Source organism: Trematomus bernacchii, unplaced genomic scaffold (assembly GCF_902827165.1).
Source record: "Trematomus bernacchii unplaced genomic scaffold, fTreBer1.1, whole genome shotgun sequence".
Taxonomy (NCBI): domain Eukaryota; kingdom Metazoa; phylum Chordata; class Actinopteri; order Perciformes; family Nototheniidae; genus Trematomus; species Trematomus bernacchii.
Window position 1 is genome coordinate 7,597,562 of NW_022987582.1, and position 27,263 is coordinate 7,624,824.

Here is a 27,263-nt window from a genome sequence, read left to right on the forward strand (position 1 = left end):
TCCCTGTTACAACCTTGTTAGGTATAATCAGGTTGCAACATTTACACTAGTAACAATACAGTATTTAGTAAAATGCATCCCAGACCAAATTGGCAAGTGGTCACATTTGCGTTTAGGACATTCCACTTGTGATCAGTAGCTCAAGACACATTTCAACATACAGTAACTGTTAACAGAGAATCAATGTATTATATTCTGAACTGTTGTTTAGTAAGAACTTAAGTCTCGTAAATAATTCTGTTATTCATGTGTGGTAAATTATTAAAAAGAAAGAAATGTAAACCATTTATTAATGTTATTACAGGTATGAGTTTCTGTTTTCTTTTATTGTTTCTTAATTTGTAACATGTATTTGATATGCATTGAACCAAAACACTTGTACTGTTTGAACTTGAAAGTTTATACTACCTCTCACACTCCATTATTTGAGCAAACACAGGTGTGCCCTCTGAAAGGCAATTATACAAAAATAATATTTGAGCAGAGCAGATCATTAAACAAGCATTTGTCATTAATGACCTGCATATAAGGATAAAAGGATTCAGATCTGAACTATTTCCACAGTGTTGAAGAGCTTCCAGGTAGGTCTGTTCTCTGATCAACTTCATTGTTGCTTTTATTTTCAATTTGTAATTATATCAGTAAAAAATTAACTAAATAAAGTATCACTTTACATTTCGGAATGGTAAATGAATAATCATTAGTATGCAAAAAGAAATTACCCAAAAATAGGTTGTAAGAACTGTATTTGCATTCTAGCTAGAAATGTGAGATAATCCTCAAGATTCTTGATTTTGATAAAAAATAAGCTTCAATTATAGATATGCATAATTTAGCGAAAGAGAGAAAAACGTTTTATTTCAATTGTTAAAATAATGATATATAAATACTAATGTTTATGTTACCAATTTTCTTTACCAATTTACCAATATAAAATGTTTGTGGTCATGTACCTAATTTCTTTTTAATTTTCGATTATCAAACTTGTGACCATCTATAGTTCAGAACTTCCTTTCATGGTAGATTTATTCATATTTCTGTTAAATGTTTTTTTTTAAATGTTTTAGGTGGGCCGGAGGTTTCTTTAGAAAAGTAAAAGAAAATAACACAGAAACAGGTCAATTTAGGCATGTGTCTAAAAGGATGGCAAGAGGTGGATAGCTGTGGCTTCCTTCCTGATATAATCAATATAGTCAAATACATTGTTATCTCAAACATGTGCTTGTTATGTATATGCATGTATGTGTTTGTAAAATAATATGTCTTTAAATTGAGATTTAATAAAATTAACTGAATATGAATGTAATCTACAGGAAGATGACTGCAGCTGTGGTGTTTGTCTTGTTGGCTTTACTTGGACAGATATGGGGCCATTCTGGTGAGATTCTTCATTTAATTGGTTATATCACATTATGAATAATAATTCCTGTATGATTTTCCAACTGTTGTGTTTAATAGACATATGTGATATATGTCTTACATATCACTGTAAGTGCCACAAAGTTTGTTTAGCTGTCAGTCATGGCCTATGCATGTGTATCCGGTGCGATGTGTAGTTTAACATAATCCACTTGAAGTCAATTTAGTTGAGAAAATAAAAATCCACCTGTTAGTCCATATGTTTCAAAGAAGGTACAATCTAGAGAGTTTCTAAATTACATTAAACTATAAGATATGGACACTATACGGTAAAGAAACCATGCGATTCCAAAGATACTCCAGCAGCCAAAACTTCCACTGTGTCGCGCTATACGTGCGGCAGGGAGCTCTCTCTGTCACCACAACATTACAAAAAATACATCCAAATCTGTTTTAGACAGAATATTTAATTTAAATTCAAACCTCGATCTTATAAATTATTAGTATTGTACTTTTAATATATTGATATAATATATATGTTCAAAACGGATGCTCACAGTCCTCCCTGTACTATATAAATGATTCAATAGAAAGCAAATAATCACATTAAAAGTTAAATCAAACATGGCAACTGCCTGTTCATTTTCATCTCTGGTCAGATGACCACAGGTACAACTTCTGTGATTAACTCAAACTATGTTTCATAACACATGTTGTTACTTTGTCCAGCTACTAATATTGCTAAAGGTGGAAAAGTGACTCAGTCCTCCGTGGGGTGGAAAGGTGTCCCCGAAAGAGCCATTGATGGAAATGATGCTAGCATATATGGAAAGGGATCCTGTACACACACATCACTACAAACCAAACCCTGGTGGAGACTGGACCTCCTAAAGATATATAAAATCAACACTGTCACCATCACCAACAGAAAAGACTGTTGCCATGAAAGGATAAATGGTGCTGAGATCCACGTTGGAAATTCCCTCAATGACAATGGCAACGCCAATCCCAGGTAACAGCACTATCTGCCTTATATTAGATTTACAAACGTTACCTTACCTCTGAAAGTTACAGGGAAAGATTGAATTGATTATCTACATAATTTACTGACATTTTCCTGTTTCTTTCACCAGATGTGCTGTTATCTCATCTATCGCAGCTGGGAGCTCAACAACATTTGTTTGCAATGGAATGGAAGGCCAGTATGTAAACATTGTGATTCCTGGAGGAAAAAAATACCTGACACTGTGTGAGGTGGAAGTCACTGGTCAACCTTCTGGAAACACTGCTCCAGCTGGTAAATTGTACTATATAAAGGATCCAATAGAAAGCAAATAGTCACATGAAAAGTTAAATCAAACATGGCAACTGCCTGTTCATTTTCATCTCTGTTCAGATGAAAACGTCGGGTTACGTATTGTAACCCTTGTTATATAAACACAGGCGGAGCCCTCTACTGGACTCTATGGGTACTACCTTATCATGCAAGCATTCACCTACTGAGATTTCTATAGACGTAGCCGGCCCCGGGGCGGGCCTACCTGAATGCGTGCGCATCTCACTTCCGTATAAAAGGAGGCCTCGCCTCCTGACCACCATCCTACACCACTCTTCAGCGAGCGGTATAGGACAGACAGTGCCCCCAAGGTAGAGGGCTCCGCCTGTGTTTATATAACAAGGGTTACAATACGTAACCCGACGTTATATCTCTCACAGGCTCCGCCCTCTACTGGACTCTATGGGTACAGTGGGCGGAGCCCCGATGTATGCACGCACTGTCGTCCAGCACACCGATCCACCTCACTGTCCCTGACCGGCTTTAGCAGCCACTGCGCCTCACTCACCTCTCCCTCGGTTGTAACCGTGGAGAAGTCCGGGCTGCGGCCGATAGAGCACACCCTGACGCGCTTGCCTCGCAAAAAAGTGTGCTCAAAAATAGTGCTGAGGACTCCCGTGCGTCTGCCCCTAGGCAGACAGGGAAAGTCCGCAGCCCTGTATGGGTTCACTATGCACTCTCCCTCCTGAGTCCCTAAAGAGCACGGGGAGAACGCAAGTGCCCCCTACGTCCCCCCACTCAGCCACTGACCCTGTGCAGAGTGTGTAGGGACAACAATATGGAGGGCTCTCCCCCTCCTGCCCCCAGGCAGGCGAGGGGAGCCCTTCAGCCCTGTAAGGGCCCAGAGCGCATTACATCACCCCGCGACCCTCCAGGGGTCCGGAGAAATGTAAGCGCATTTACGCCCGGGGAGGGGGTCAGATGCCCACTGACCCACAGCCCCCCCCCTCCTCACCAGTCCTGTGTTGCCACAGCAAGTACAGACGATGAGAAAGAGCCAGACATATCCAAGAGATAAAACTTTATGAAGGGGCCTGGCGTTGACCAAGACGCCGCCGTGCATATATCCTCCACACTCACACCGCTCAATAAGGCTGTTGATGCAGCCACAGCTCGTGTGGAGTGCGCACGGACCCCCATGGGACAGGCTCTCCCTGCCTGCTTGTAGGCGTGTGCAATGGTTTCACAAAGCCAGCCTGCCAGGCGTTTCTTGGACAGAGCTTTTCCAGTCACCCCGCCCCCGAAGCACACAAACAGCTGTTCAGTGCGTCTCAGGGTAGCTGTGCGCTCTACATAATATGCTAATGCACGCACCGGGCAGAGGAGGTGTAATTTAGCTTCTCTAGCCCCCCCATGGGGTGGAAGACTAAAACCCCCCAACTGAATAGCCCTCGACCTGAACTCACTCCTTAGGCTCTTGGGCACAAAGGAGGGGTTCGGTCTGAGTGTCGCCCCACTCTGGTCACCCCGAATCAATAAACAGCTCGGGTGCACCGACAGAGCGGTTAACTCGGACACTCTTTTGGCTGACGTTAAGGCAAGTAGCAACGCTGTCTTCCACGACAGTGCTTTCAGGGAGGAGAGCTCAAGAGGCTCAAATGGCCCCGTGACCAAGGCCTCGAGCACCAGCGGCAGGTCCCACTGTGGGGCGGAGGCGTGCACCACCGGGCGCAGCCTCCTGACCCCCTGTAAAAACCGCAACATCAGTGGATGAGAGAAGGCTGACCTGCCGTTGAATCCCTCATGACAGGACGAGATGGCTGCTGCATACACCTTCACTGTGGAATGAGCAAGCCCTCTGTCCACCAGTAACTGTAAGAAGGATAAAATAGAGCCCAACTCACAAGATAGGGGCTCTATTCCCCGCTCCTCACACCAATGCTGGAATCTCAACCACTTCGGCCTGTAACAGGCTGTGGTGGATTCTGCTCTAGCTGCCTGGATAGACTGAATAACGCTGTCAGACAATCCACCCTGTCTCAGCCTGTCCCTCTCAGGAGCCAAGCCTGAAGAGGACGGCCCAGAGTGGGTAACGCCCCGATTGCACCTGCCTCTTGAGACATCGCCCCCCAGAACTGGGGGATCGCCCAGGGCTGGCCCACCTTCATCTGTGTCATTTCTGAGTACCACGGAGCCCCGACGCGATCCGGTGCCACCAGAATGACTACCAGACGTTCTCGCCTCACTCTCCCCAGGAGAGGGAGAATGAGACGCAGCAATGGAAAGGCGTATAGCAGCTTTTTTGGCCATGGCTCGTGTGCAAACGCGTCCACCCCCAAAGGCGGGTCGTCGCTCAGGCCCATGGAAAACCACAGGGCACAGTGGCTGTTGCGCGGGCTGGCGAACAGGTCCACTTCCGCTCTCCCGAACTGGGCCCAGATCTGCTTCACCACCTCCGGGTGAAGCGTCCATTCGCCTGGCAGGGGGCCGCCCCTCGACATGAGGTCGGCCCCCCTGTTCTCCAGTCCCGGGATATGGAGGGCTCTCAGAGATAATACCACCTCTGATGCCCATAACCACAGCCTCTCCGCTGTGGCCAACAAGGCGGCGGAGCGGACTCCGCCCTGCCTGTTGATATAAGCCACTGTGGTGCTGTTGTCGCTCCTGACCAATACATGTCTCCCTTGAATTAGGGGCATGAAATGCTGGAGGACTAACACTACCGCCCGTAGCTCTAGGAGGTTGCTGTGTCGTGTTTCTGTTAGAGACCAGCGCCCACCTATAGCCCTCTTCAGGCAGGTCCCTCCCCATCCTGTTCTGGATGCGTCCGTGAACACTGTGATGTAGGAGGTTACCCGCCCCAGTGGAGACCCCCTCCGGAGGTGCCCGGGAGACCCCCAGAACCGGAGGTTGCCCTCCACTGAGGGGGGGATGGTCACCAGCCGCCGTTTGTGCCTCTTGGGATCCAAACGCAGACTGGAAAACCACCTCTGCAAGCGGCGCATATGCAGTAACCCCAATGGGACCACAACGTGAGCAGCCGCCATGAGACCCAGAGTCTGCATGACAGTTAAAGCTGTCACTGTTGCCCCCTGTCGCAGCCTGTACACCGCCCTGAGAAGGGACGTACGCCTGCTTTCTGACAGGGTGGCACGTAGCGCGTCTGCATCGAGCACCACTCCCAAATACAACGCCTGTTGGTGAGGTATGGGGGTGCTCTTTCCCCAATTGATCGCAAAGCCTAATTTGGTTAGGTGTGTGATCAATTGTGCTGTGCAAAACATTGCCTGTTCCCGGGACCCAGCCATGACTATGAGGTCGTCTATGTAAAAGAAAACTCTCATGCCCTGGGCGCGCAGCGGTTGAAGCGCTGTGGCCACACATTTGCTGAATGTGCGTGGGGATAGGGAATAGCCGAACGGGAGTCTGTTGTACTCGTAGGCTATCCCTTGAAAGGCAAAACGCAGATACTTCCTGTGCTCTGGCACAATCTCCACATGAAAGTATGCGTCTTTCAGGTCGATGGTGGTGAACCAATCGCCCGGCTGCACTAGCCCCATTAACTGTTTGATAGTTAACATGCGAAATTTCCTGCTGCAAATGTGAAGATTCAGGCTGCGCAAATCTAGAATAGGTCTGAATTCCCCTGTCTTCTTGAAAACCAGGAAGTACATGGAATAAAAACCCTTTTCCTTTTGCTGAGGATGCACCACAGACACTGCCTGTTTCTGCACCAAAGCCTGAATCTCTGTTGAGAGGAAACCCATCTCCCCCTGGGATGACAGAATTACCTCTCGCATGCCTCTGAATGGAGGTGGGACGCTGCAAAACTGGAGTGAATAACCCCGTTTCAGCGTCCTGTCCATCCACTCTGACAGTACACAGCTGAGTTTCCATTCCCCATAATATTGAGTTAATGGACAAGCCCTTAGCTGTGGGGCCGCAGCTATAAAGCTGTGATACTCTCTGGTGACCCTTTCCGCCGCAAAATCCCCCGTGAAAGGAAGATTTGCCCATGGAGGGTCGACACAGAAAGGGCCGATTTTTTATTGAGGTCCCTGAACACACCATCGCGCGCTCTTGTGTGAGCGCGCGCTCCACCCTAACGCTGTTCTCATTACCATGGTAACCAGCATTAACCGGAGTTTTTGTTGACGTAATGTGTTCACCTGAGGTCCCTGAACACACCATGGGCTCCTGAGAGAGCGCGAGCTCCGCCATAATGCAGCTCTTACCACTACGGTAAACTGTATTAATTGGAGCCTTTATTCTAGGCGTAGTGTGTTCCCTAAACCATAATGCGCCGACCTAGCAAGCCCCTGTACCCGCATAGCGCTACTATAGCACTTCCTGCGGTTTATCTCTCTCATCTGCGCATGGCCCACTAGCTGTCTCCTTTACAGGAGAAATAACCGGGGTAGCGAGTGGGGAATATGTACAGTCAACAATGTGTGTGAGTGCAGGATTGTGAAAACAAATGACACTCAGACTTGGATACAGATCACCTTTTTCTTTATTAGTTTTCCTAATAAAGGGACCTGGGCATTGAACAGGGAGGAGGTGGGATTCACCCTAGCGTCCTGGGTGGAGAGACCCGTTGAGACGCTTCCTCCCTCCGCCAGTCAGCTGCGTTTTGGCGGAGCTCCCCACCCCGGCGGTTCTCCTGCTGCTGCTGAGACTGCCGTGGCCGGGCAGCCCGCCCCCGTGAGTGCCGGTAACGCTGGCCCCACGGGGTCGGTTGAAGAAGCGGAGGGTGCTACCGGCACGGGACCTTCGTACCGGCGTCTCTCCCTCCGTCTCACCGTTGCACTGCGCTCCGCCGCCCGCGGAGGACGCTGTGCCTGGGGAGAAGCTAGCGGCAACATGGCGGCTAAGCTGCAGCCTCTCTTCCTCCAGACGGCTGAAACGCTGGGTGACCGAGGCTATAGACCCAAAGAGCCCTTCCGTGGAAACGGGGGCTCCAAGGAGATCTGCTCGGTCCTTTTTGGGCAGCGCGGTGAGTCCCAGCCACACATGACGAGACGCCACTGTGGCTAAGGACATCACCCGCCCGGCTGCGGTGACCACTCCATGGATCAGATTATTCATCTGACCTATGCAGCGGTCTGGATAATCATCCCCGTCCTGAGACGGGAGAGCGGGGGGCGTTCTGCTCGAGGAGTAATCAAGGAGACGCCCAACACACCCAGATTATTAGCCGCAGCCGCCATCTGTGAACCGAGCCTGAACATTTTATCCAAATATTCCAAGGCTTCCCCGGTCCCCGCGGCAGCGGGGGCAGAGGTTTCTTCCCCTCCGCCCAACCAGCTGATCGTGGCAACAGATGGGCCCCAGGCTCTCGTCGAGGGGGGGCACGCCAGAACATACCGTGTCTGATCGGCCCTGCACCCTGATAATGCCCGACATGGATGCTATGGCGGCCTTCGTCCTCAATGGACGCCGCCATGTCGCCTCCACACACTGCCAGATGTCTGGCAACGGGGGCGAGATGAAAGCCGGCTGCGCCGGAAGCACCGGGCCGTAAAACCCCTGCCTAAGGCGGCTTACAGGCCTCAGTGGCAGCGGTGGGGGGAGCGGTAAGCCTACACGCTCCGCTGCCTGGGTCATCACCGCTGGGAAGTCCAGTCGCGCAGACCTGAGTGCTGGGCCCTCCTGGCTGTCGGACCCGGGGGTGTCGGACAAGGAGATGTCGTCATCCTCCTCCGCGAAGTCGACCACTCGGTCCCTCGGAAGGACGAATTCAAACGGCACGTCCTCCAGGTCGTCCATGTCCACCACCTCGAGGTCCACATCCTCTTCCTCTCCGCGCACCTGCGGGCCGAACTTCCTCGAGAAGTGCTCCGCACGATGCCGGCGGTTTAGCATCGGGATCGAACAGCAGGAAGCACAGGCCGGTGTCTGGCCCGCTCCCTGCTCAGCATGATCCTGTCCCAGGCACTGGAAACACTGACGATGCGGGTCTGCTCCCGCAATCAGTCCAGGACACGACGGGCAACTACGATGCTCCAGGAGTGGCTCCATTTTCACAATATCTCTCTCTTTCTCTACTTCCTTTCTCCCACTTGTACGTCTCGGAATCAGTGCTAGGTTACCACCTCCGCTCGCTGAAGAGTAAAGGATGGTGGTCAGGAGGCGAGGCCTCCTTTTATACGGAAGTGAGATGCGCACGCATTCAGGTAGGCCCGCCCCGGGGCCGGCTACGTCTATAGAAATCTCAGTAGGTGAAAGCTTGCATGATAAGGTAGTACCCATAGAGTCCAGTAGAGGGCGGAGCCTGTGAGAGATATAACAGGTACAACTTCTGTGATTAACTCAAACTATGTTTCATAACACATGTTGTTACTTTGTCCAGCTAATATTGCTAAAGGTGGAAAAGTGACTCAGTCCTCCGTGGGGTGGAAAGGTGTCCCCGAAAGAGCCATTGATGGAAATGATGCTAGCATATATGGAAAGGGATCCTGTACACACACATCACTACAAACCAAACCCTGGTGGAGACTGGACCTCCAAAAGAGATATACAATCAACACTGTCACCATCACCAACAGAAAAGACTGTTGCCATGAAAGGATCAATGGTGCTGAGATCCACGTTGGAAATTCCCTCAATGACAATGGCAACGCCAATCCCAGGTAACAGCACTATCTGCCTTATATTAGATTTACAAACGTTACCTTACCTCTGAAAGTTACAGGGAAAGATTGAATTGATTATCTACATAATTTACTGACATTTTCCTGTTTCTTTCACCAGATGTGCTGTTATCTCATCTATCACAGCTGGGAGCTCAACAACATTTGTTTGCAATGGAATGGAAGGCCAGTATGTAAACATTGTGATTCCTGGAGGAAAAAAAATACCTGACACTGTGTGAGGTGGAAGTCACTGGTCAACCTTCTGGAACCACTGCTCCAACTGGTAAATTGTACTATATAAAGGATCCAATAGAAAGCAAATAGTCACATGAAAAGTTAAATCAAACATGGCAACTGCCTGTTCATTTTCATCTCTGTTCAGATGAAAACAGGTACAACTTCTGTGATTAACTCAAACTATGTTTCATAACACATGTTGTTACTTTGTCCAGCTAATATTGCTAAAGGTGGAAAAGTGACTCAGTCCTCCGTGGGGTGGAAAGGTGTCCCCGAAAGAGCCATTGATGGAAATGATGCTAGCATATATGGAAAGGGATCCTGTACACACACATCACTACAAACCAAACCCTGGTGGAGACTGGACCTCCTAAAGATATATAAAATCAACACTGTCACCATCACCAACAGAAAAGACTGTTGCCATGAAAGGATAAATGGTGCTGAGATCCACGTTGGAAATTCCCTCAATGACAATGGCAATGCCAATCCCAGGTAACAGCACTATCTGCCTTATTTAGATTTACAAACGTTACCTTACCTCTGAAAGTTACAGGGAAAGATTGAATTGATTATCTACATAATTTACTGACATTTTCCTGTTTCTTTCACCAGATGTGCTGTTATCTCATCTATCGCAGCTGGGAGCTCAACAACATTTGTTTGCAATGGAATGGAAGGCCAGTATGTAAACATTGTGATTCCTGGAGGAAAAAAAATACCTGACACTGTGTGAGGTGGAAGTCACTGGTCAACCTTCTGGAAACACTGCTCCAGCTGGTAAAATTGTACTATATAAAGGATCCAATAGAAAGCAAATAGTCACATGAAAAGTTAAATCAAACATGGCAACTGCCTGTTCATTTTCATCTCTGTTCAGATGAAAACAGGTACAACTTCTGTGATTAACTCAAACTATGTTTCATAACAAATGTTGTTACTTTGTCCAGCTAATATTGCTAAAGGTGGAAAAGTGACTCAGTCCTCCGTGGGGTGGAAAGGTGTCCCCGAAAGAGCCATTGATGGAAATGATGCTAGCATATATGGAAAGGGATCCTGTACACACACATCACTACAAACCAAACCCTGGTGGAGACTGGACCTCCTAAAGATATATAAAATCAACACTGTCACCATCACCAACAGAAAAGACTGTTGCCATGAAGGATAAATGGTGCTGAGATCCACGTTGGAAATTCCCTCAATGACAATGGCAACGCCAATCCCAGGTAACAGCACTATTTGCCTTATATTAGATTTACAAACGTTACCTTACCTCTGAAAGTTACAGGGAAAGATTGAATTGATTATCTACATAATTTACTGACATTTTCCTGTTTCTTTCACCAGATGTGCTGTTATCTCATCTATCGCAGCTGGGAGCTCAACAACATTTGTTTGCAATGGAATGGAAGGCCAGTATGTAAACATTGTGATTCCTGGAGGAAAAAAATACCTGACACTGTGTGAGGTGGAAGTCACTGGTCAACCTTCTGGAAACACTGCTCCAGCTGGTAAATTGTACTATATAAAGGATCCAATGGAAAGCAAATAGTCACATGAAAAGTTAAATCAAACATGGCAACTGCCTGTTCATTTTCATCTCTGTTCAGATGAAAACAGGTACAACTTCTGTGATTAACTCAAACTATGTTTCATAACAAATGTTGTTACTTTGTCCAGCTAATATTGCTAAAGGTGGAAAAGTGACTCAGTCCTCCGTGGGGTGGAAAGGTGTCCCCGAAAGAGCCATTGATGGAAATGATGCTAGCATATATGGAAAGGGATCCTGTACACACACATCACTACAAACCAAACCCTGGTGGAGACTGGACCTCCTAAAGATATATAAAATCAACACTGTCACCATCACCAACAGAAAAGACTGTTGCCATGAAAGGATAAATGGTGCTGAGATCCACGTTGGAAATTCCCTCAATGACAATGGCAACGCCAATCCCAGGTAACAGCACTATTTGCCTTATATTAGATTTACAAACGTTACCTTACCTCTGAAAGTTACAGGGAAAGATTGAATTGATTATCTACATAATTTACTGACATTTTCCTGTTTCTTTCACCAGATGTGCTGTTATCTCATCTATCGCAGCTGGGAGCTCAACAACATTTGTTTGCAATGGAATGGAAGGCCAGTATGTAAACATTGTGATTCCTGGAGGAAAAAAATACCTGACACTGTGTGAGGTGGAAGTCACTGGTCAACCTTCTGGAAACACTGCTCCAGCTGGTAAATTGTACTATATAAAGGATCCAATGGAAAGCAAATAGTCACATGAAAAGTTAAATCAAACATGGCAACTGCCTGTTCATTTTCATCTCTGTTCAGATGAAAACAGGTACAACTTCTGTGATTAACTCAAACTATGTTTCATAACAAATGTTGTTACTTTGTCCAGCTAATATTGCTAAAGGTGGAAAAGTGACTCAGTCCTCCGTGGGGTGGAAAGGTGTCCCCGAAAGAGCCATTGATGGAAATGATGCTAGCATATATGGAAAGGGATCCTGTACACACACATCACTACAAACCAAACCCTGGTGGAGACTGGACCTCCTAAAGATATATAAAATCAACACTGTCACCATCACCAACAGAAAAGACTGTTGCCATGAAAGGATAAATGGTGCTGAGATCCACGTTGGAAATTCCCTCAATGACAATGGCAACGCCAATCCCAGGTAACAGCACTATTTGCCTTATATTAGATTTACAAACGTTACCTTACCTCTGAAAGTTACAGGGAAAGATTGAATTGATTATCTACATAATTTACTGACATTTTCCTGTTTCTTTCAACCAGATGTGCTGTTATCTCATCTATCGCAGCTGGGAGCTCAACAACATTTGTTTGCAATGGAATGGAAGGCCAGTATGTAAACATTGTGATTCCTGGAGGAAAAAAATACCTGACACTGTGTGAGGTGGAAGTCACTGGTCAACCTTCTGGAAACACTGCTCCAGCTGGTAAATTGTACTATATAAAGGATCCAATGGAAAGCAAATAGTCACATGAAAAGTTAAATCAAACATGGCAACTGCCTGTTCATTTTCATCTCTGTTCAGATGAAAACAGGTACAACTTCTGTGATTAACTCAAACTATGTTTCATAACCAAATGTTGTTACTTTGTCCAGCTAATATTGCTAAAGGTGGAAAAGTGACTCAGTCCTCCGTGGGGTGGAAAGGTGTCCCCGAAAGAGCCATTGATGGAAATGATGCTAGCATATATGGAAAGGGATCCTGTACACACACATCACTACAAACCAAACCCTGGTGGAGACTGGACCTCCTAAAGATATATAAAATCAACACTGTCACCATCACCAACAGGAAAAGACTGTTGCCATGAAAGGATAAATGGTGCTGAGATCCACGTTGGAAATTCCCTCAATGACAATGGCAACGCCAATCCCAGGTAACAGCACTATTTGCCTTATATTAGATTTACAAACGTTACCTTACCTCTGAAAGTTACAGGGAAAGATTGAATTGATTATCTACATAATTTACTGACATTTTCCTGTTTCTTTCACCAGATGTGCTGTTATCTCATCTATCGCAGCTGGGAGCTCAACAACATTTGTTTGCAATGGAATGGAAGGCCAGTATGTAAACATTGTGATTCCTGGAGGAAAAAAATACCTGACACTGTGTGAGGTGGAAGTCACTGGTCAACCTTCTGGAAACACTGCTCCAGCTGGTAAATTGTACTATATAAAGGATCCAATAGAAAGCAAATAGTCACATGAAAAGTTAAATCAAACATGGCAACTGCCTGTTCATTTTCATCTCTGTTCAGATGAAAACAGGTACAACTTCTGTGATTAACTCAAACTATGTTTCATAACAAATGTTGTTACTTTGTCCAGCTAATATTGCTAAAGGTGGAAAAGTGACTCAGTCCTCCGTGGGGTGGAAAGGTGTCCCCGAAAGAGCCATTGATGGAAATGATGCTAGCATATATGGAAAGGGATCCTGTACACACACATCACTACAAACCAAACCCTGGTGGAGACTGGACCTCCTAAAGATATATAAAATCAACACTGTCACCATCACCAACAGAAAAGACTGTTGCCATGAAAGGATAAATGGTGCTGAGATCCACGTTGGAAATTCCCTCAATGACAATGGCAACGCCAATCCCAGGTAACAGCACTATTTGCCTTATATTAGATTTACAAACGTTACCTTACCTCTGAAAGTTACAGGGAAAGATTGAATTGATTATCTACATAATTTACTGACATTTTCCTGTTTCTTTCACCAGATGTGCTGTTATCTCATCTATCGCAGCTGGGAGCTCAACAACATTTGTTTGCAATGGAATGGAAGGCCAGTATGTAAACATTGTGATTCCTGGAGGAAAAAAATACCTGACACTGTGTGAGGTGGAAGTCACTGGTCAACCTTCTGGAAAACACTGCTCCAGCTGGTAAATTGTACTATATAAAGGATCCAATGGAAAGCAAATAGTCACATGAAAAGTTAAATCAAACATGGCAACTGCCTGTTCATTTTCATCTCTGTTCAGATGAAAACAGGTACAACTTCTGTGATTAACTCAAACTATGTTTCATAACAAATGTTGTTACTTTGTCCAGCTAATATTGCTAAAGGTGGAAAAGTGACTCAGTCCTCCGTGGGGTGGAAAGGTGTCCCCGAAAGAGCCATTGATGGAAATGATGCTAGCATATATGGAAAGGGATCCTGTACACACACATCACTACAAACCAAACCCTGGTGGAGACTGGACCTCCTAAAGATATATAAAATCAACACTGTCACCATCACCAACAGAAAAGACTGTTGCCATGAAAGGATAAATGGTGCTGAGATCCACGTTGGAAATTCCCTCAATGACAATGGCAACAGCCAATCCCAGGTAACAGCACTATCTGCCTTATATTAGATTTACAAACGTTACCTTACCTCTGAAAGTTACAGGGAAAGATTGAATTGATTATCTACATAATTTACTGACATTTTCCTGTTTCTTTCACCAGATGTGCTGTTATCTCATCTATCGCAGCTGGGAGCTCAACAACATTTGTTTGCAATGGAATGGAAGGCCAGTATGTAAACATTGTGATTCCTGGAGGAAAAAAATACCTGACACTGTGTGAGGTGGAAGTCACTGGTCAACCTTCTGGAAACACCGCTCCAGCTGGTAAATTGTACTATATAAAGGATCCAATAGAAAGCAAATAGTCACATGAAAAGTTAAATCAAACATGGCAACTGCCTGTTCATTTTCATCTCTGTTCAGATGAAAACAGGTACAACTTCTGTGATTAACTCAAACTATGTTTCATAACAAATGTTGTTACTTTGTCCAGCTAATATTGCTAAAGGTGGAAAAGTGACTCAGTCCTCCGTGGGGTGGAAAGGTGTCCCGAAAGAGCCATTGATGGAAATGATGCTAGCATATATGGAAAGGGATCCTGTACACACACATCACTACAAACCAAACCCTGGTGGAGACTGGACCTCCTAAAGATATATAAAATCAACACTGTCACCATCACCAACAGAAAAGACTGTTGCCATGAAAGGATAAATGGTTGCTGAGATCCACGTTGGAAATTCCCTCAATGACAATGGCAACGCCAATCCCAGGTAACAGCACTATCTGCCTTATATTAGATTTACAAACGTTACCTTACCTCTGAAAGTTACAGGGAAAGATTGAATTGATTATCTACATAATTTACTGACATTTTCCTGTTTCTTTCACCAGATGTGCTGTTATCTCATCTATCGCAGCTGGGAGCTCAACAACATTTGTTTGCAATGGAATGGAAGGCCAGTATGTAAACATTGTGATTCCTGGAGGAAAAAAATACCTGACACTGTGTGAGGTGGAAGTCACTGGTCAACCTTCTGGAAACACTGCTCCAGCTGGTAAATTGTACTATATAAAGGATCCAATGGAAAGCAAATAGTCACATGAAAAGTTAAATCAAACATGGCAACTGCCTGTTCATTTTCATCTCTGTTCAGATGAAAACAGGTACAACTTCTGTGATTAACTCAAACTATGTTTCATAACACATGTTGTTACTTTGTCCAGCTAATATTGCTAAAGGTGGAAAAGTGACTCAGTCCTCCGTGGGGTGGAAAGGTGTCCCCGAAAGAGCCATTGATGGAAATGATGCTAGCATATATGGAAAGGGATCCTGTACACACACATCACTACAAACCAAACCCTGGTGGAGACTGGACCTCCTAAAGATATATAAAATCAACACTGTCACCATCACCAACAGAAAAGACTGTTGCCATGAAAGGATAAATGGTGCTGAGATCCACGTTGGAAATTCCCTCAATGACAATGGCAACGCCAATCCCAGGTAACAGCACTATCTGCCTTATATTAGATTTACAAACGTTACCTTACCTCTGAAAGTTACAGGGAAAGATTGAATTGATTATCTACATAATTTACTGACATTTTCCTGTTTCTTTCACCAGATGTGCTGTTATCTCATCTATCGCAGCTGGGAGCTCAACAACATTTGTTTGCAATGGAATGGAAGGCCAGTATGTAAACATTGTGATTCCTGGAGGAAAAAAATACCTGACACTGTGTGAGGTGGAAGTCACTGGTCAACCTTCTGGAACCACTGCTCCAACTGGTAAATTGTACTATATAAAGGATCCAATAGAAAGCAAATAGTCACATGAAAAGTTAAATCAAACATGGCAACTGCCTGTTCATTTTCATCTCTGTTCAGATGAAAACAGGTACAACTTCTGTGATTAACTCAAACTATGTTTCATAACACATGTTGTTACTTTGTCCAGCTAATATTGCTAAAGGTGGAAAAGTGACTCAGTCCTCCGTGGGGTGGAAAGGTGTCCCCGAAAGAGCCATTGATGGAAATGATGCTAGCATATATGGAAAGGGATCCTGTACACACACATCACTACAAACCAAACCCTGGTGGAGACTGGACCTCCTAAAGATATATAAAATCAACACTGTCACCATCACCAACAGAAAAGACTGTTGCCATGAAAGGATAAATGGTGCTGAGATCCACGTTGGAAATTCCCTCAATGACAATGGCAATGCCAATCCCAGGTAACAGCACTATCTGCCTTATTTTAGATTTACAAACGTTACCTTACCTCTGAAAGTTACAGGGAAAGATTGAATTGATTATCTACATAATTTACTGACATTTTCCTGTTTCTTTCACCAGATGTGCTGTTATCTCATCTATCACAGCTGGGAGCTCAACAACATTTGTTTGCAATGGAATGGAAGGCCAGTATGTAAACATTGTGATTCCTGGAGGAAAAAAATACCTGACACTGTGTGAGGTGGAAGTCACTGGTCAACCTTCTGGAACCACTGCTCCAACTGGTAAATTGTACTATATAAAGGATCCAATAGGAAAGCAAATAGTCACATGAAAAGTAAATCAAACATGGCAACTGCCTGTTCATTTCATCTCTGTTCAGATGAAACAGGTACAACTTCTGTGATTAACTCAAACTATGTTTCATAACACATGTTGTTACTTTGTCCAGCTACTAATATTGCTAAAGGTGGAAAAGTGACTCAGTCCTCCGTGGGGTGGAAAGGTGTCCCCGAAAGAGCCATTGATGGAAATGATGCTAGCATATATGGAAAGGGATCCTGTACACACACATCACTACAAACCAAACCCTGGTGGAGACTGGACCTCCAAAAGAGATATACAATCAACACTGTCACCATCACCAACAGAAAAGACTGTTGCCATGAAAGGATAAATGGTGCTGAGATCCACGTTGGAAATTCCCTCAATGACAATGGCAACGCCAATCCCAGGTAACAGCACTATCTGCCTTATATTAGATTTACAAACGTTACCTTACCTCTGAAAGTTACAGGGAAAGATTGAATTGATTATCTACATAATTTACTGACATTTTCCTGTTTCTTTCACCAGATGTGCTGTTATCTCATCTATCGCAGCTGGGAGCTCAACAACATTTGTTTGCAATGGAATGGAAGGCCAGTATGTAAACATTGTGATTCCTGGAGGAAAAAAATACCTGACACTGTTGTGAGGTGGAAGTCACTGGTCAACCTTCTGGAAACCACTGCTCCAGCTGGTAAATTGTACTATATAAAGGATCCAATAGAAAGCAAATAGTCACATGAAAAGTTAAATCAAACATGGCAACTGCCTGTTCATTTTCATCTCTGTTCAGATGAAAACAGGTACAACTTCTGTGATTAACTCAAACTATGTTTCATAACAAATGTTGTTACTTTGTCCAGCTAATATTGCTAAAGGTGGAAAAGTGACTCAGTCCTCCGTGGGGTGGAAAGGTGTCCCCGAAAGAGCCATTGATGGAAATGATGCTAGCATATATGGAAAGGGATCCTGTACACACACATCACTACAAACCAAACCCTGGTGGAGACTGGACCTCCTAAAGATATATAAAATCAACACTGTCACCATCACCAACAGAAAAGACTGTTGCCATGAAAGGATAAATGGTGCTGAGATCCACGTTGGAAATTCCCTCAATGACAATGGCAACTGCCAATCCCAGGTAACAGCACTATTTGCCTTATATTAGATTTACAAACGTTACCTTACCTCTGAAAGTTACAGGGAAAGATTGAATTGATTATCTACATAATTTACTGACATTTTCCTGTTTCTTTCACCAGATGTGCTGTTATCTCATCTATCGCAGCTGGGAGCTCAACAACATTTGTTTGCAATGGAATGGAAGGCCAGTATGTAAACATTGTGATTCCTGGAGGAAAAAGATACCTGACACTGTGTGAGGTGGAAGTCACTGGTCAACCTTCTGGAAACACTGCTCCAGCTGGTAAATTGTACTATATAAAGGATCCAATGGAAAGCAAATAGTCACATGAAAAGTTAAATCAAACATGGCAACTGCCTGTTCATTTTCATCTCTGTTCAGATGAAAACAGGTACAACTTCTGTGATTAACTCAAACTATGTTTCATAACAAATGTTGTTACTTTGTCCAGCTAATATTGCTAAAGGTGGAAAAGTGACTCAGTCCTCCGTGGGGTGGAAAGGTGTCCCCGAAAGAGCCATTGATGGAAATGATGCAAGCATATATGGAAAGGGATCCTGTACACACACATCACTACAAACCAAACCCTGGTGGAGACTGGACCTCCTAAAGATATATAAAATCAACACTGTCACCATCACCAACAGAAAAGACTGTTGCCATGAAAGGATCAATGGTGCTGAGATCCACGTTGGAAATTCCCTCAATGACAATGGCAACGCCAATCCCAGGTAACAGCACTATCTGCCTTATATTAGATTTACAAACGTTACCTTACCTCTGAAAGTTACAGGGAAAGATTGGAATTGATTATCTACATAATTTACTGACATTTTCCTGTTCTTTCACCAGATGTGCTGTTATCTCATCTATCGCAGCTGGGAGCCTCAACAACATTTGTTTGCAATGGAATGGAAGGCCAGTATGTAAACATTGTGATTCCTGGAGGAAAAAAATACCTGACACTGTGTGAGGTGGAAGTCACCGGGACAGAATCAGATGCAGATGATCCCATTGAATATGCTTGCGACTGAATCTGAAATATTTCTTCATGCTCATGTCCACTTAATTTTAAAGCTAATCAAACATATTTCTGCTTATTTTCCTTCACTACAACATTTAAAGGTATGCTAAATTAATATTAATATTGTTTATCTAATTTTAGGTGACCTTAATGATAAACATCACACACACTCACATACTAAAGTTATTCACAAAAAAATAATTGTGTATCTGTTAGGCAAAGGATTTATCTAGATATAGACTAGCCTAGATGAAGGTACGGAAAAACACCGTGACTAATGGACATAGTGGTTTTTAATTGTAATCTATACAATGTTTTAAAAACAAACTAAGAAAAAAACAAATGTGTTCCCCTTAACTCAACAATTAGAATGTGCAATCTTTAAAATAAAATGTAAGTGAAATGTAACCCCTGGGTGACTGATAATTAAATGGTGGTTACTGGTGATGGTGTTCGTTATATTTAACATGTTAAGCTCCATACATATTGTGTAAATGGTGATGGTTTCAGCTTGTGGTCATGTTTGTTTCCAAGAGAAAAGCCCTTAAGAAAGCTCTAAAGTCTACCTGGTCTAAGAATCTGGTATTGTGTGGTTTCTATTTTTTCATTGGCTTGTGTCATAGGTTTGATTCACTGTGTACTCCAATTGCAAAACAAAAAAATAAACGTTTCTTTTGAACTCCATTCACCACGGTTTTTCTTTCTCCAAAAAAAGGACACAAGTCACTTGTTTGTCCAAATTCTCTCTTTTTAAATGGGTATCAATCAATAGACTTAAAAGCAAATACATACAAAAATTGTATTCTGTCAAAAGAAATGTGGGGTACAGAATTGTTTACGGTTAAAGCGTTACAACCTTGTATTGGCATTCTGACTCAAGGGATCCAATTGCAAGACGGACTCTACATATTCTTCTCCTTCCTTTTTGTGATAAATCATTAAAACATTGAAAGTACTTTGCTGTTATTGTCAATAAATGATGTTACATTTCAAAGACACACTGTGTTTTTCGTTAATCCTGGCTCATTAGACCTTTCTTCTGACTGTGTGTGTCATGGTTGCCTGTCATGCTGTCATGTTTATTCTTTAATCGTTCTTATTCTGTTCTCTTGTTCTAGTGTTTTAACTCTGCTGTCATTTCAGATGCTGCCACTCCCTTGCCCATCCTTCAGTGTGTGTAATTGGTAAATGGGTAGTGAAAAAGTAAACCTCTTTAATAAAGGCTTTGCTTGTGTGAAGCAAGTCATTACCACCAACATAAAAACAAACACACAGAGCTTTTATCAACACAATGTAATAGGGCAAGCCACAGGCATACTTTCCTCTTTTTTTCCAAGATAGAATGTGCTTTTCAGTCCAATAACCTGCTACAGACCCACAGCTCAAAACTGACCAAACAAAATAAACCCACAATGATTTCTAAAGGGACAATAATTTTTATCGCACACTTTTGAGTTTTTTTCTAGTTTTTCCTCTAGATTCCAATCTTTCTTGTCCTTTTTTATTTACTCTATCGACAACTCCCATTGTTTTATCTGTCTCTACTTCTCAGTGCCTAGTTTTACCTCTCTATTACTGCAACACATCCATATGTCAGACCTATTCTCTAGATATTTCTACCACAAGATATAACATATTATCCGTCAGTTTCACCGGCAGCAATACTTCCAACATGGACGTTCCATCACCGGGGCCGCTGTCAGAGGGGGGTCGGTAATAACCCACCCCCAGCCCCACCCCCGTTACACACACGCAATTTTGTGTTGCCTGTAGAGGTGTCTTTCTTGGATATAACAAGTACCTTTTCCAGCATACATCAACGTTTCATTAGGGCTAGATAAATCATCCAGTCAACAGGGGGTAAAAGAGATGCGCTGACACCCCCACATCCATGCAACCTCTGCTTCTTGAAAAAATTAGAAGACAGGTCGGTTTGCAGAACAAAAGTGAATGCAATAGTGTGCCAACAATGTTTTTGGAAGATGGTGAATCTCAGATGAGCTCACTATTTCTTCGTGGTGCCCCGGAATGAAATCGCTGTCACCACTCTAAAAAAAAACAACTAAAGCAGCAAACGGTCTGATCACGGTCACTTCTACAGCCTCTCAGAAGTCACCATCATTGCAGCTTGCATGCACAAAGCCTTGGAAGGACATTAAGTCATTACAAATCCATTAAGTAATATCAGACATCCTTAGTTACCAGTTAGACCGGCTCTTGTGCCCTCTGCTGCCAATTCTTATTTGGTTGTTATTACTTCTCCTTCCCAGAGCCAGTCCCGTCCTTCATCACCTTTGCAGTCGAGCAATAGGGTTTTGAGATATGTACCTTGAACCTGACCAAACATAACATGGTTTGTATGTGAAATTACATAAGATTAAAACAATCATTTATTTTAAAGCTGAATATTCTACTTTCTGCGAAACAATTGTAATCATTTGGACACAGGGTGCAGAAGGACAATAATGACTTTGACTCATGTTCCAAAATGATTTCAGTTCTTGCTTTTTTAGGCATTCATTTTTTTTATATTTGAGCAAAAGAAAAATATGAAAGAACCTGCTTGAACCTTTTCAACTGAGTTTTATTTCATATGCTTTGTCATAGAACAAGGATGGTAACTGGCCATGTGTCCTCTCACAGCCTTTCTATGTTCTATGTTTCTCACTACATGTAACTCAGCATTTGGTTTATGAAACCTTTTGTCACTTGTTTCTCTTTTTGATTCACTGAGTGAGGGGATGAGGCATCAGGGGAAATCTTCGCTCTAACTACGAGTGCTTTGTGCTCCACCTAGCATTTAATCACTCTATGGAAGACTGGACACCACCTACTGTACATACATCTTGGGTCTGTCAGCGATGCATGACAGTGTGTATATGTGTATTAGATTTTGAAATGTATATGTTATTCTTTATATTTCATGCTGATGACAGACATGGTTAGGCAAGGAAAAAGCTTTCTGAAGGGCTAAGACTTAATACTTGCTTGTCAGACATATTGTGCGAGAACACATATATGTGTTTGCTTACATAATCCATGGGCAAATAAAGTTAAAAACATACGTTAGCACAGATAAGTACCCAAACATTGTCTTTACACACAAAATACACAAAGGAAACACACACCACACGCACGTCCATTAAGCCATCAGAGCAAGGTCAAGCCTGACAGCAGGCAGATGAAGAGCCACTTAGGAGACCTGTCTCTTGTTTTTATCCTGTGCCTCCCCTGTGAGAGCTCTATGCTCAAAGAGTCTATTGATAGGGAATGAACAATGAAGTCATAGTTGATCTCAATGTCAGGTGGAAGAGAAATGAATGGAATAAGTGTTACGGTAGGGTAGAAAAGTAGAACATAATCGAGTAAAATTACAATTACTCACATAATTAGTGGATAATTTATCATGTTGGGAGTCTTTGGGGGATGCTGTCCCATCAAAGTGCCATAGCCAAGCTTGAAGACTTAAGTAATTCAAGTTTGAAGATATATTATCTTATTCAATGTCATGCAGAGAAAACAGAAATAGAGAGTGTAAGAGGCAATAACATTAGATAACTCAATGAATGTTATGCTAATGTATACAATGCACAAACTGCAGAACAATGGACTACAGAAATCCATATTAAGTTTGATTTAGAGAATCAAACAAAAAGGAGAAAACAGAATAAATAATGTTTGACCGCAACATAAAACCCTACACCAATCACTATACCCAAGGTACACAATGCTCGAACAAACTAGAGTTGGAAATGAATGCTTTGCATCATCAGAGCTTAGAGGAGGGATTGGAGATTCTGTGTGTGTTCGATATTGTTGATTCTGCTCCACGGAGCAGGCCTATCACCTCTGAAAACACTGGAGACCCCCTGGGTAAGTGTAGATTATAAATATGCATGTGAATCAATACTTATTTGGCAGTGGGGGAGAGAAAAAATTGTGAAAAACACGGGAAGAGAGCAGAGGCCCTAGAATGTTCATCTTCATTTATTACAGCCATTTATTCTCTTTCTCTCTCTTCCCTCTGCTGCACATGTATACTCACTTCCTTACCAAATGTACACACACACATACACACACACAACACACACACACACACACACACACCACACACACATACACACACACACACACACACACACACACACACACACACACACAACACACACACACACACACACACACACACACACACACACACACACACACACACACACATCCACAGCATGAGAGAGGGAGAGAGAGAATATGTCCAGATCAGCAAATGATCCATTATGTTCTCCTCGAGCTTCCCTGTGGGGCTGTGCAGTGTAATAGCAAGTGCTATCCTCTGTAGATTAGCCAGACTGTATATTTGTCATTTCAGGTCCACAAGGGAGGCCAGGTAGTAGTCGGATACACAAGTTCATTCAGCCATTCACTTCGATTCGAGATGGTATCAGCAAAGTCCACAATCCCACACAATTCAGATTATAACTAAACTACAGTATAGGTGTGATTAAATTATTATTGAACAATACTAATTAAGAATGCTGTAATTGCACTGTGTCATTTAAAGACACAGGGCAACAGTGAAAAGGCCATGGCCCATTTTTTTTACCAAAATCAAGCGGCAGTCCTGGGTGTATTTTCTTTTCTTTCAGTCCTGAGTAGTATAGTTTCCATCTACCTTTGAAAACACATTCAATCTGTCTGTATAATTTTCCAATATCTCTGCATCTTTTTTTCTGAGATCTCTTTGTGTCACTAAAGTCTTTGGGCAGAGTAAGTTATCTTATTATTTCCAACAGTTACGTTAAGATATAAGCAATGAAGCTAAATGCAATATAAATATATCATAATGAATTGCTGTTCGGTTGAACATGTGTTGATTTGGAATAATTATCTTAAAACTACAAGATTGTATATATATATATATATATATATATATATATATATATTTCACGCTAAGAACTACAGTATATAGAAGGGTTATATGATTATTAGATGTTTTATTCAGATTTAAAGGCAGTGTTGCATTAAATCGTTGATTGAAATGGGGGAATTTTTTTAATCCTACTTTTAATGTACACGATATGTGGACCTATACAAACGGTTGCAGTTGTCCAATAAATTGATAACCACTGCGCACCTACAATTTGTGTTTTTTTTTGGCTACAGAAATTGCTTTCAACTTAAAGGGGACCTATCATGCAAAATGCACTTTTGTACGTCTTTTATACATGAATATGTGTCCCCGGTGTTCCAGGGAACTCACCAAGTGTCAGAAAACACAACCCTCTCTATTTTCCTCCATACCCAAATCTCTAAAAAAGGGGCTGCAACGGATCTGATAAAAACTGATCCAGATTTGAACACGTTACTGACGTCAGGACGGTGGCGCTACGGCTATTGGGCCAACTCTCCACCTATCAGGGGAATGTGGGGTTGGGCCACGGCCAGCCATTGCCGCTCAAAAGCGCTGGAGACGATGTAGTACATATGCCAGGCCTGTAAGTGGCGCTGTAGTCTGCCACAAAAGCAGCGAAGAAGACTTCCCGCCCATAGTTACCATGGTTACCCTTCTGTTTATTCTCCGCTGTGGCTTTTTTTCTCCCTCCCCGAGGCAAGCGTTTGCTCCCGCTGCTTTAATTCAATGCAATCCCTCCCCGTCGAGGCAAGCACTGTAATTTCTCTCCGGTTAGTCCACCAGCAGATGACAAACACCCACCTCTCCGCCTCTTCCAAGGAACGAGGGGACCGTGCGGCAGAGTTTCAGTTTCAGTTTGTTTCGCCGGTCAAGATGTCCGTTAAAGTTTAAATCTTCCGGACAAAATTAGAAAAGTGCCGGTCAAAGGTCTTCTTTGTTATTTATTGAGCCTTAAAACAAATGAATAACGACTCTATATAATAAAACACGGAGGACGGAGATCTCTTTTTCTCCCCCTCTTCTGACAGCCCAGCAGCTGATCAGAGCACGTCTCCCCTCTCCTGCAGGGGGGCGTGGTCAGCAGAATCAGACCCGTAGACAGCAAACAGCACATAGAGCGAAATGAGGCATGGCTAAAATGCATGATCTGTTTGGTATTTTGAAAACAGAAACGTATAAATATACCTTATATAGGTATGGCCCTACAATATATCATTTAAATATAGCATGATAGGTCCACTTTAAATAATAACCAAAAAAGGAGTAGCCTGTAATTAAAGTTATTGAAGTCTATAGCTCAAAGACCTTTATGCTATAGCTACAGCGTGAGAGCTAATCTAGCCTTGACGTTTTATTAATTGAACAAATGCTTTTTGGGCCTAAATAGTTACAACAATGTGTCAAGTAAAAAAATACCTAGGGAGCCTTTACAACTTGCTCCCAAATATGAGTTTCTGGTGATAACACTATATCTATTTATCATTCAAAACTAATTATTCAAATAAGTAGTAGTTGTCATTGCTCAAAAGCAACATGTATGTGAGTACTCTCCTGCTAGTGTTCATTACAGTAAGTCTGCAGTTGGAGTACTGTATTTCATAACTGGGTCGTCCAAAGTCAGACTTTAACTTGAAAAATGGCAGCGGTAGTCTTGGCCCAAAAGAATGCATCTTAGCTTTTTATTATTTTATTATGACTTGTAATAACATTCCTACTGGTCTTGCTGCAGCACCTCCACCAATCATCCAGTGTGCAATTTGCTGTATTTCTGTCCATCAAATGCCTCAATACAGACTCAAAGTGTACCCAAATGACCTCTATGCAACATTAACATTTGACAACAGACTGTATAAATGCACTTCCGCGATATTACAACTTATCTTTGTTTCGTAATTGGTGACACTGGGTGGTTGTAATGTAGCCCAAGAGGTCATTTGATACTGTAATGATAGGAGGTTGTCATAGAGGCTGGATCATTGTCACTCTGCCCTATCAGTCATTTCTTAATAGTCTGGAAAACAGTCTCTTCCTTCACGGCCGGGTAAATGCAACACCTGCCTTTACTTGGTAGATTGGATATTGAATATTTATATCAAATACATTTAAATGTGGTTTATATTGCATGGTGTCTAAAAGTAGTTGTGTTACAGTATGAAGTCTGTTGTTCATGAACTTGCTTACTTTGGGTACTTATTTTACGGGAAGGTCTTTAAGATGATACATAAGACTGTTGCTTATTGTAAAGAAGAGCAGTCATTAGCACATCTTCTTCCTTTGTGTCCTGTTACATTTATAAAGACTCCACTAGTTAACAAGGGAAACTACTGTCTCTGTTAATGGCAATGGCTGTAATGACTTCTTGTCATTATGGGAGATAAATGTGGGAGATAAACGTGTCCCCTGATTATGTTCTTTATTGTCTATACTGTGAACCCTGTTAGTAATGGACATTAATTTATAGTTAACCCAACACAATGGTCTCTGATAATAATAAACGCATTGCAGCATCTATGTATATTTTTCTGATTAATTTGGTGTGCTCTCTGAAAGCACTTGGGTGTTTTCCAGTGTCTAATGAAATATTCACTTTCTCCCTTTAGGTCTCAGCTTCCCCGTTTTATGTCTTTCACTTATTTCTTCCATTTGCTGTTTTGTTCCCTTTCTTTTTCCCTTCCTTTCACATATGTTCTATTTTAATGTTCTTGTTTGCTTTCTCATGCCCTCATATCTCCCACTAACCACCTCTTCTTCTCTTCATCTCTGGCCTCTTAATAAGCACTAATACAGTCATTCCATTGGCTTTTAATGTGTAAGGCATATAGACTGAACAGGACCATCATTAATCTAAGCCTTTTGCAGTGCTAGCTGTGTGTGATGGTAACTGGATAACACATTGTTTTCTGTGTGAGCCAGGGCATCCATATTATCTACCTTCACTCCATAATAAATTACACTTGGAGATGTGGCATTTAGTCTCTGTGGGCCAACGCATTGTGTTGCAGGACTTCCCTGGTGGAGGCATGAATAGAATGCATTCTTGTTCTCTAATTACCCTTGCCAACACCCATCCACTATCAAACTTTTACTCTCTCTCTCTCTCTCTTTCTTTGGTTTTCACCAGGTTACACATTCATAATAGACTTGAAAATGTTATAGAACTTATGCACTAAACCTTTCAATACCATTGAGGGAACACTTAAACAGACTTGACAAGGCTGAACTAAACAGGTTTCTTATAAAGC

At 42.9% G+C, this 27,263-nt stretch overlaps 2 protein-coding genes and 1 pseudogene across 3 annotated transcripts; all 3 read left to right on the forward strand.

Annotated features, from left to right (window-relative positions):
- Positions 1-1,313: 1,313 nt before the first annotated feature.
- Positions 1,314-10,416, forward strand: LOC117480525 (annotated as a pseudogene).
- A 1,769-nt stretch (positions 10,417-12,185) lies between these two features.
- On the forward strand, positions 12,186-14,686 carry LOC117480526 (fucolectin-like). Its single transcript, XM_034127866.1, has 7 exons — positions 12,186-12,204; positions 12,857-12,941; positions 13,063-13,226; positions 13,396-13,675; positions 13,797-13,961; positions 14,131-14,411; positions 14,533-14,686. The coding sequence occupies exons 1-6, from the start codon at positions 12,186-12,188 to the stop codon at positions 14,132-14,134; spliced, it is 717 nt and encodes a 238-aa protein (XP_033983757.1). The 3' UTR covers positions 14,135-14,411; positions 14,533-14,686.
- A 208-nt stretch (positions 14,687-14,894) lies between these two features.
- LOC117480222 lies at positions 14,895-19,796 on the forward strand. 2 transcript variants are annotated; one of them, XR_004555644.1, is made up of 10 exons: positions 14,895-15,145; positions 15,267-15,430; positions 15,600-15,879; positions 16,001-16,164; positions 16,334-16,613; positions 16,735-16,898; positions 17,805-18,085; positions 18,207-18,370; positions 18,540-18,819; positions 18,941-19,796. XR_004555644.1 is itself a non-coding variant. In XM_034127453.1 (8 exons), the coding sequence occupies exons 1-8, from the start codon at positions 15,087-15,089 to the stop codon at positions 17,588-17,590; spliced, it is 1,515 nt and encodes a 504-aa protein (XP_033983344.1). In that variant the 5' UTR covers positions 14,896-15,086; the 3' UTR covers positions 17,591-17,592. The 2 variants fall into 2 exon arrangements, 1 of the variants encoding a protein (XP_033983344.1); XM_034127453.1 differs by lacking the exons at positions 17,805-18,085; positions 18,207-18,370; positions 18,540-18,819; positions 18,941-19,796 and adding exons at positions 17,066-17,348; positions 17,470-17,592 and having other exon boundaries at positions 14,896-15,145.
- The last annotated feature ends 7,467 nt before the right edge of the window (positions 19,797-27,263 follow it).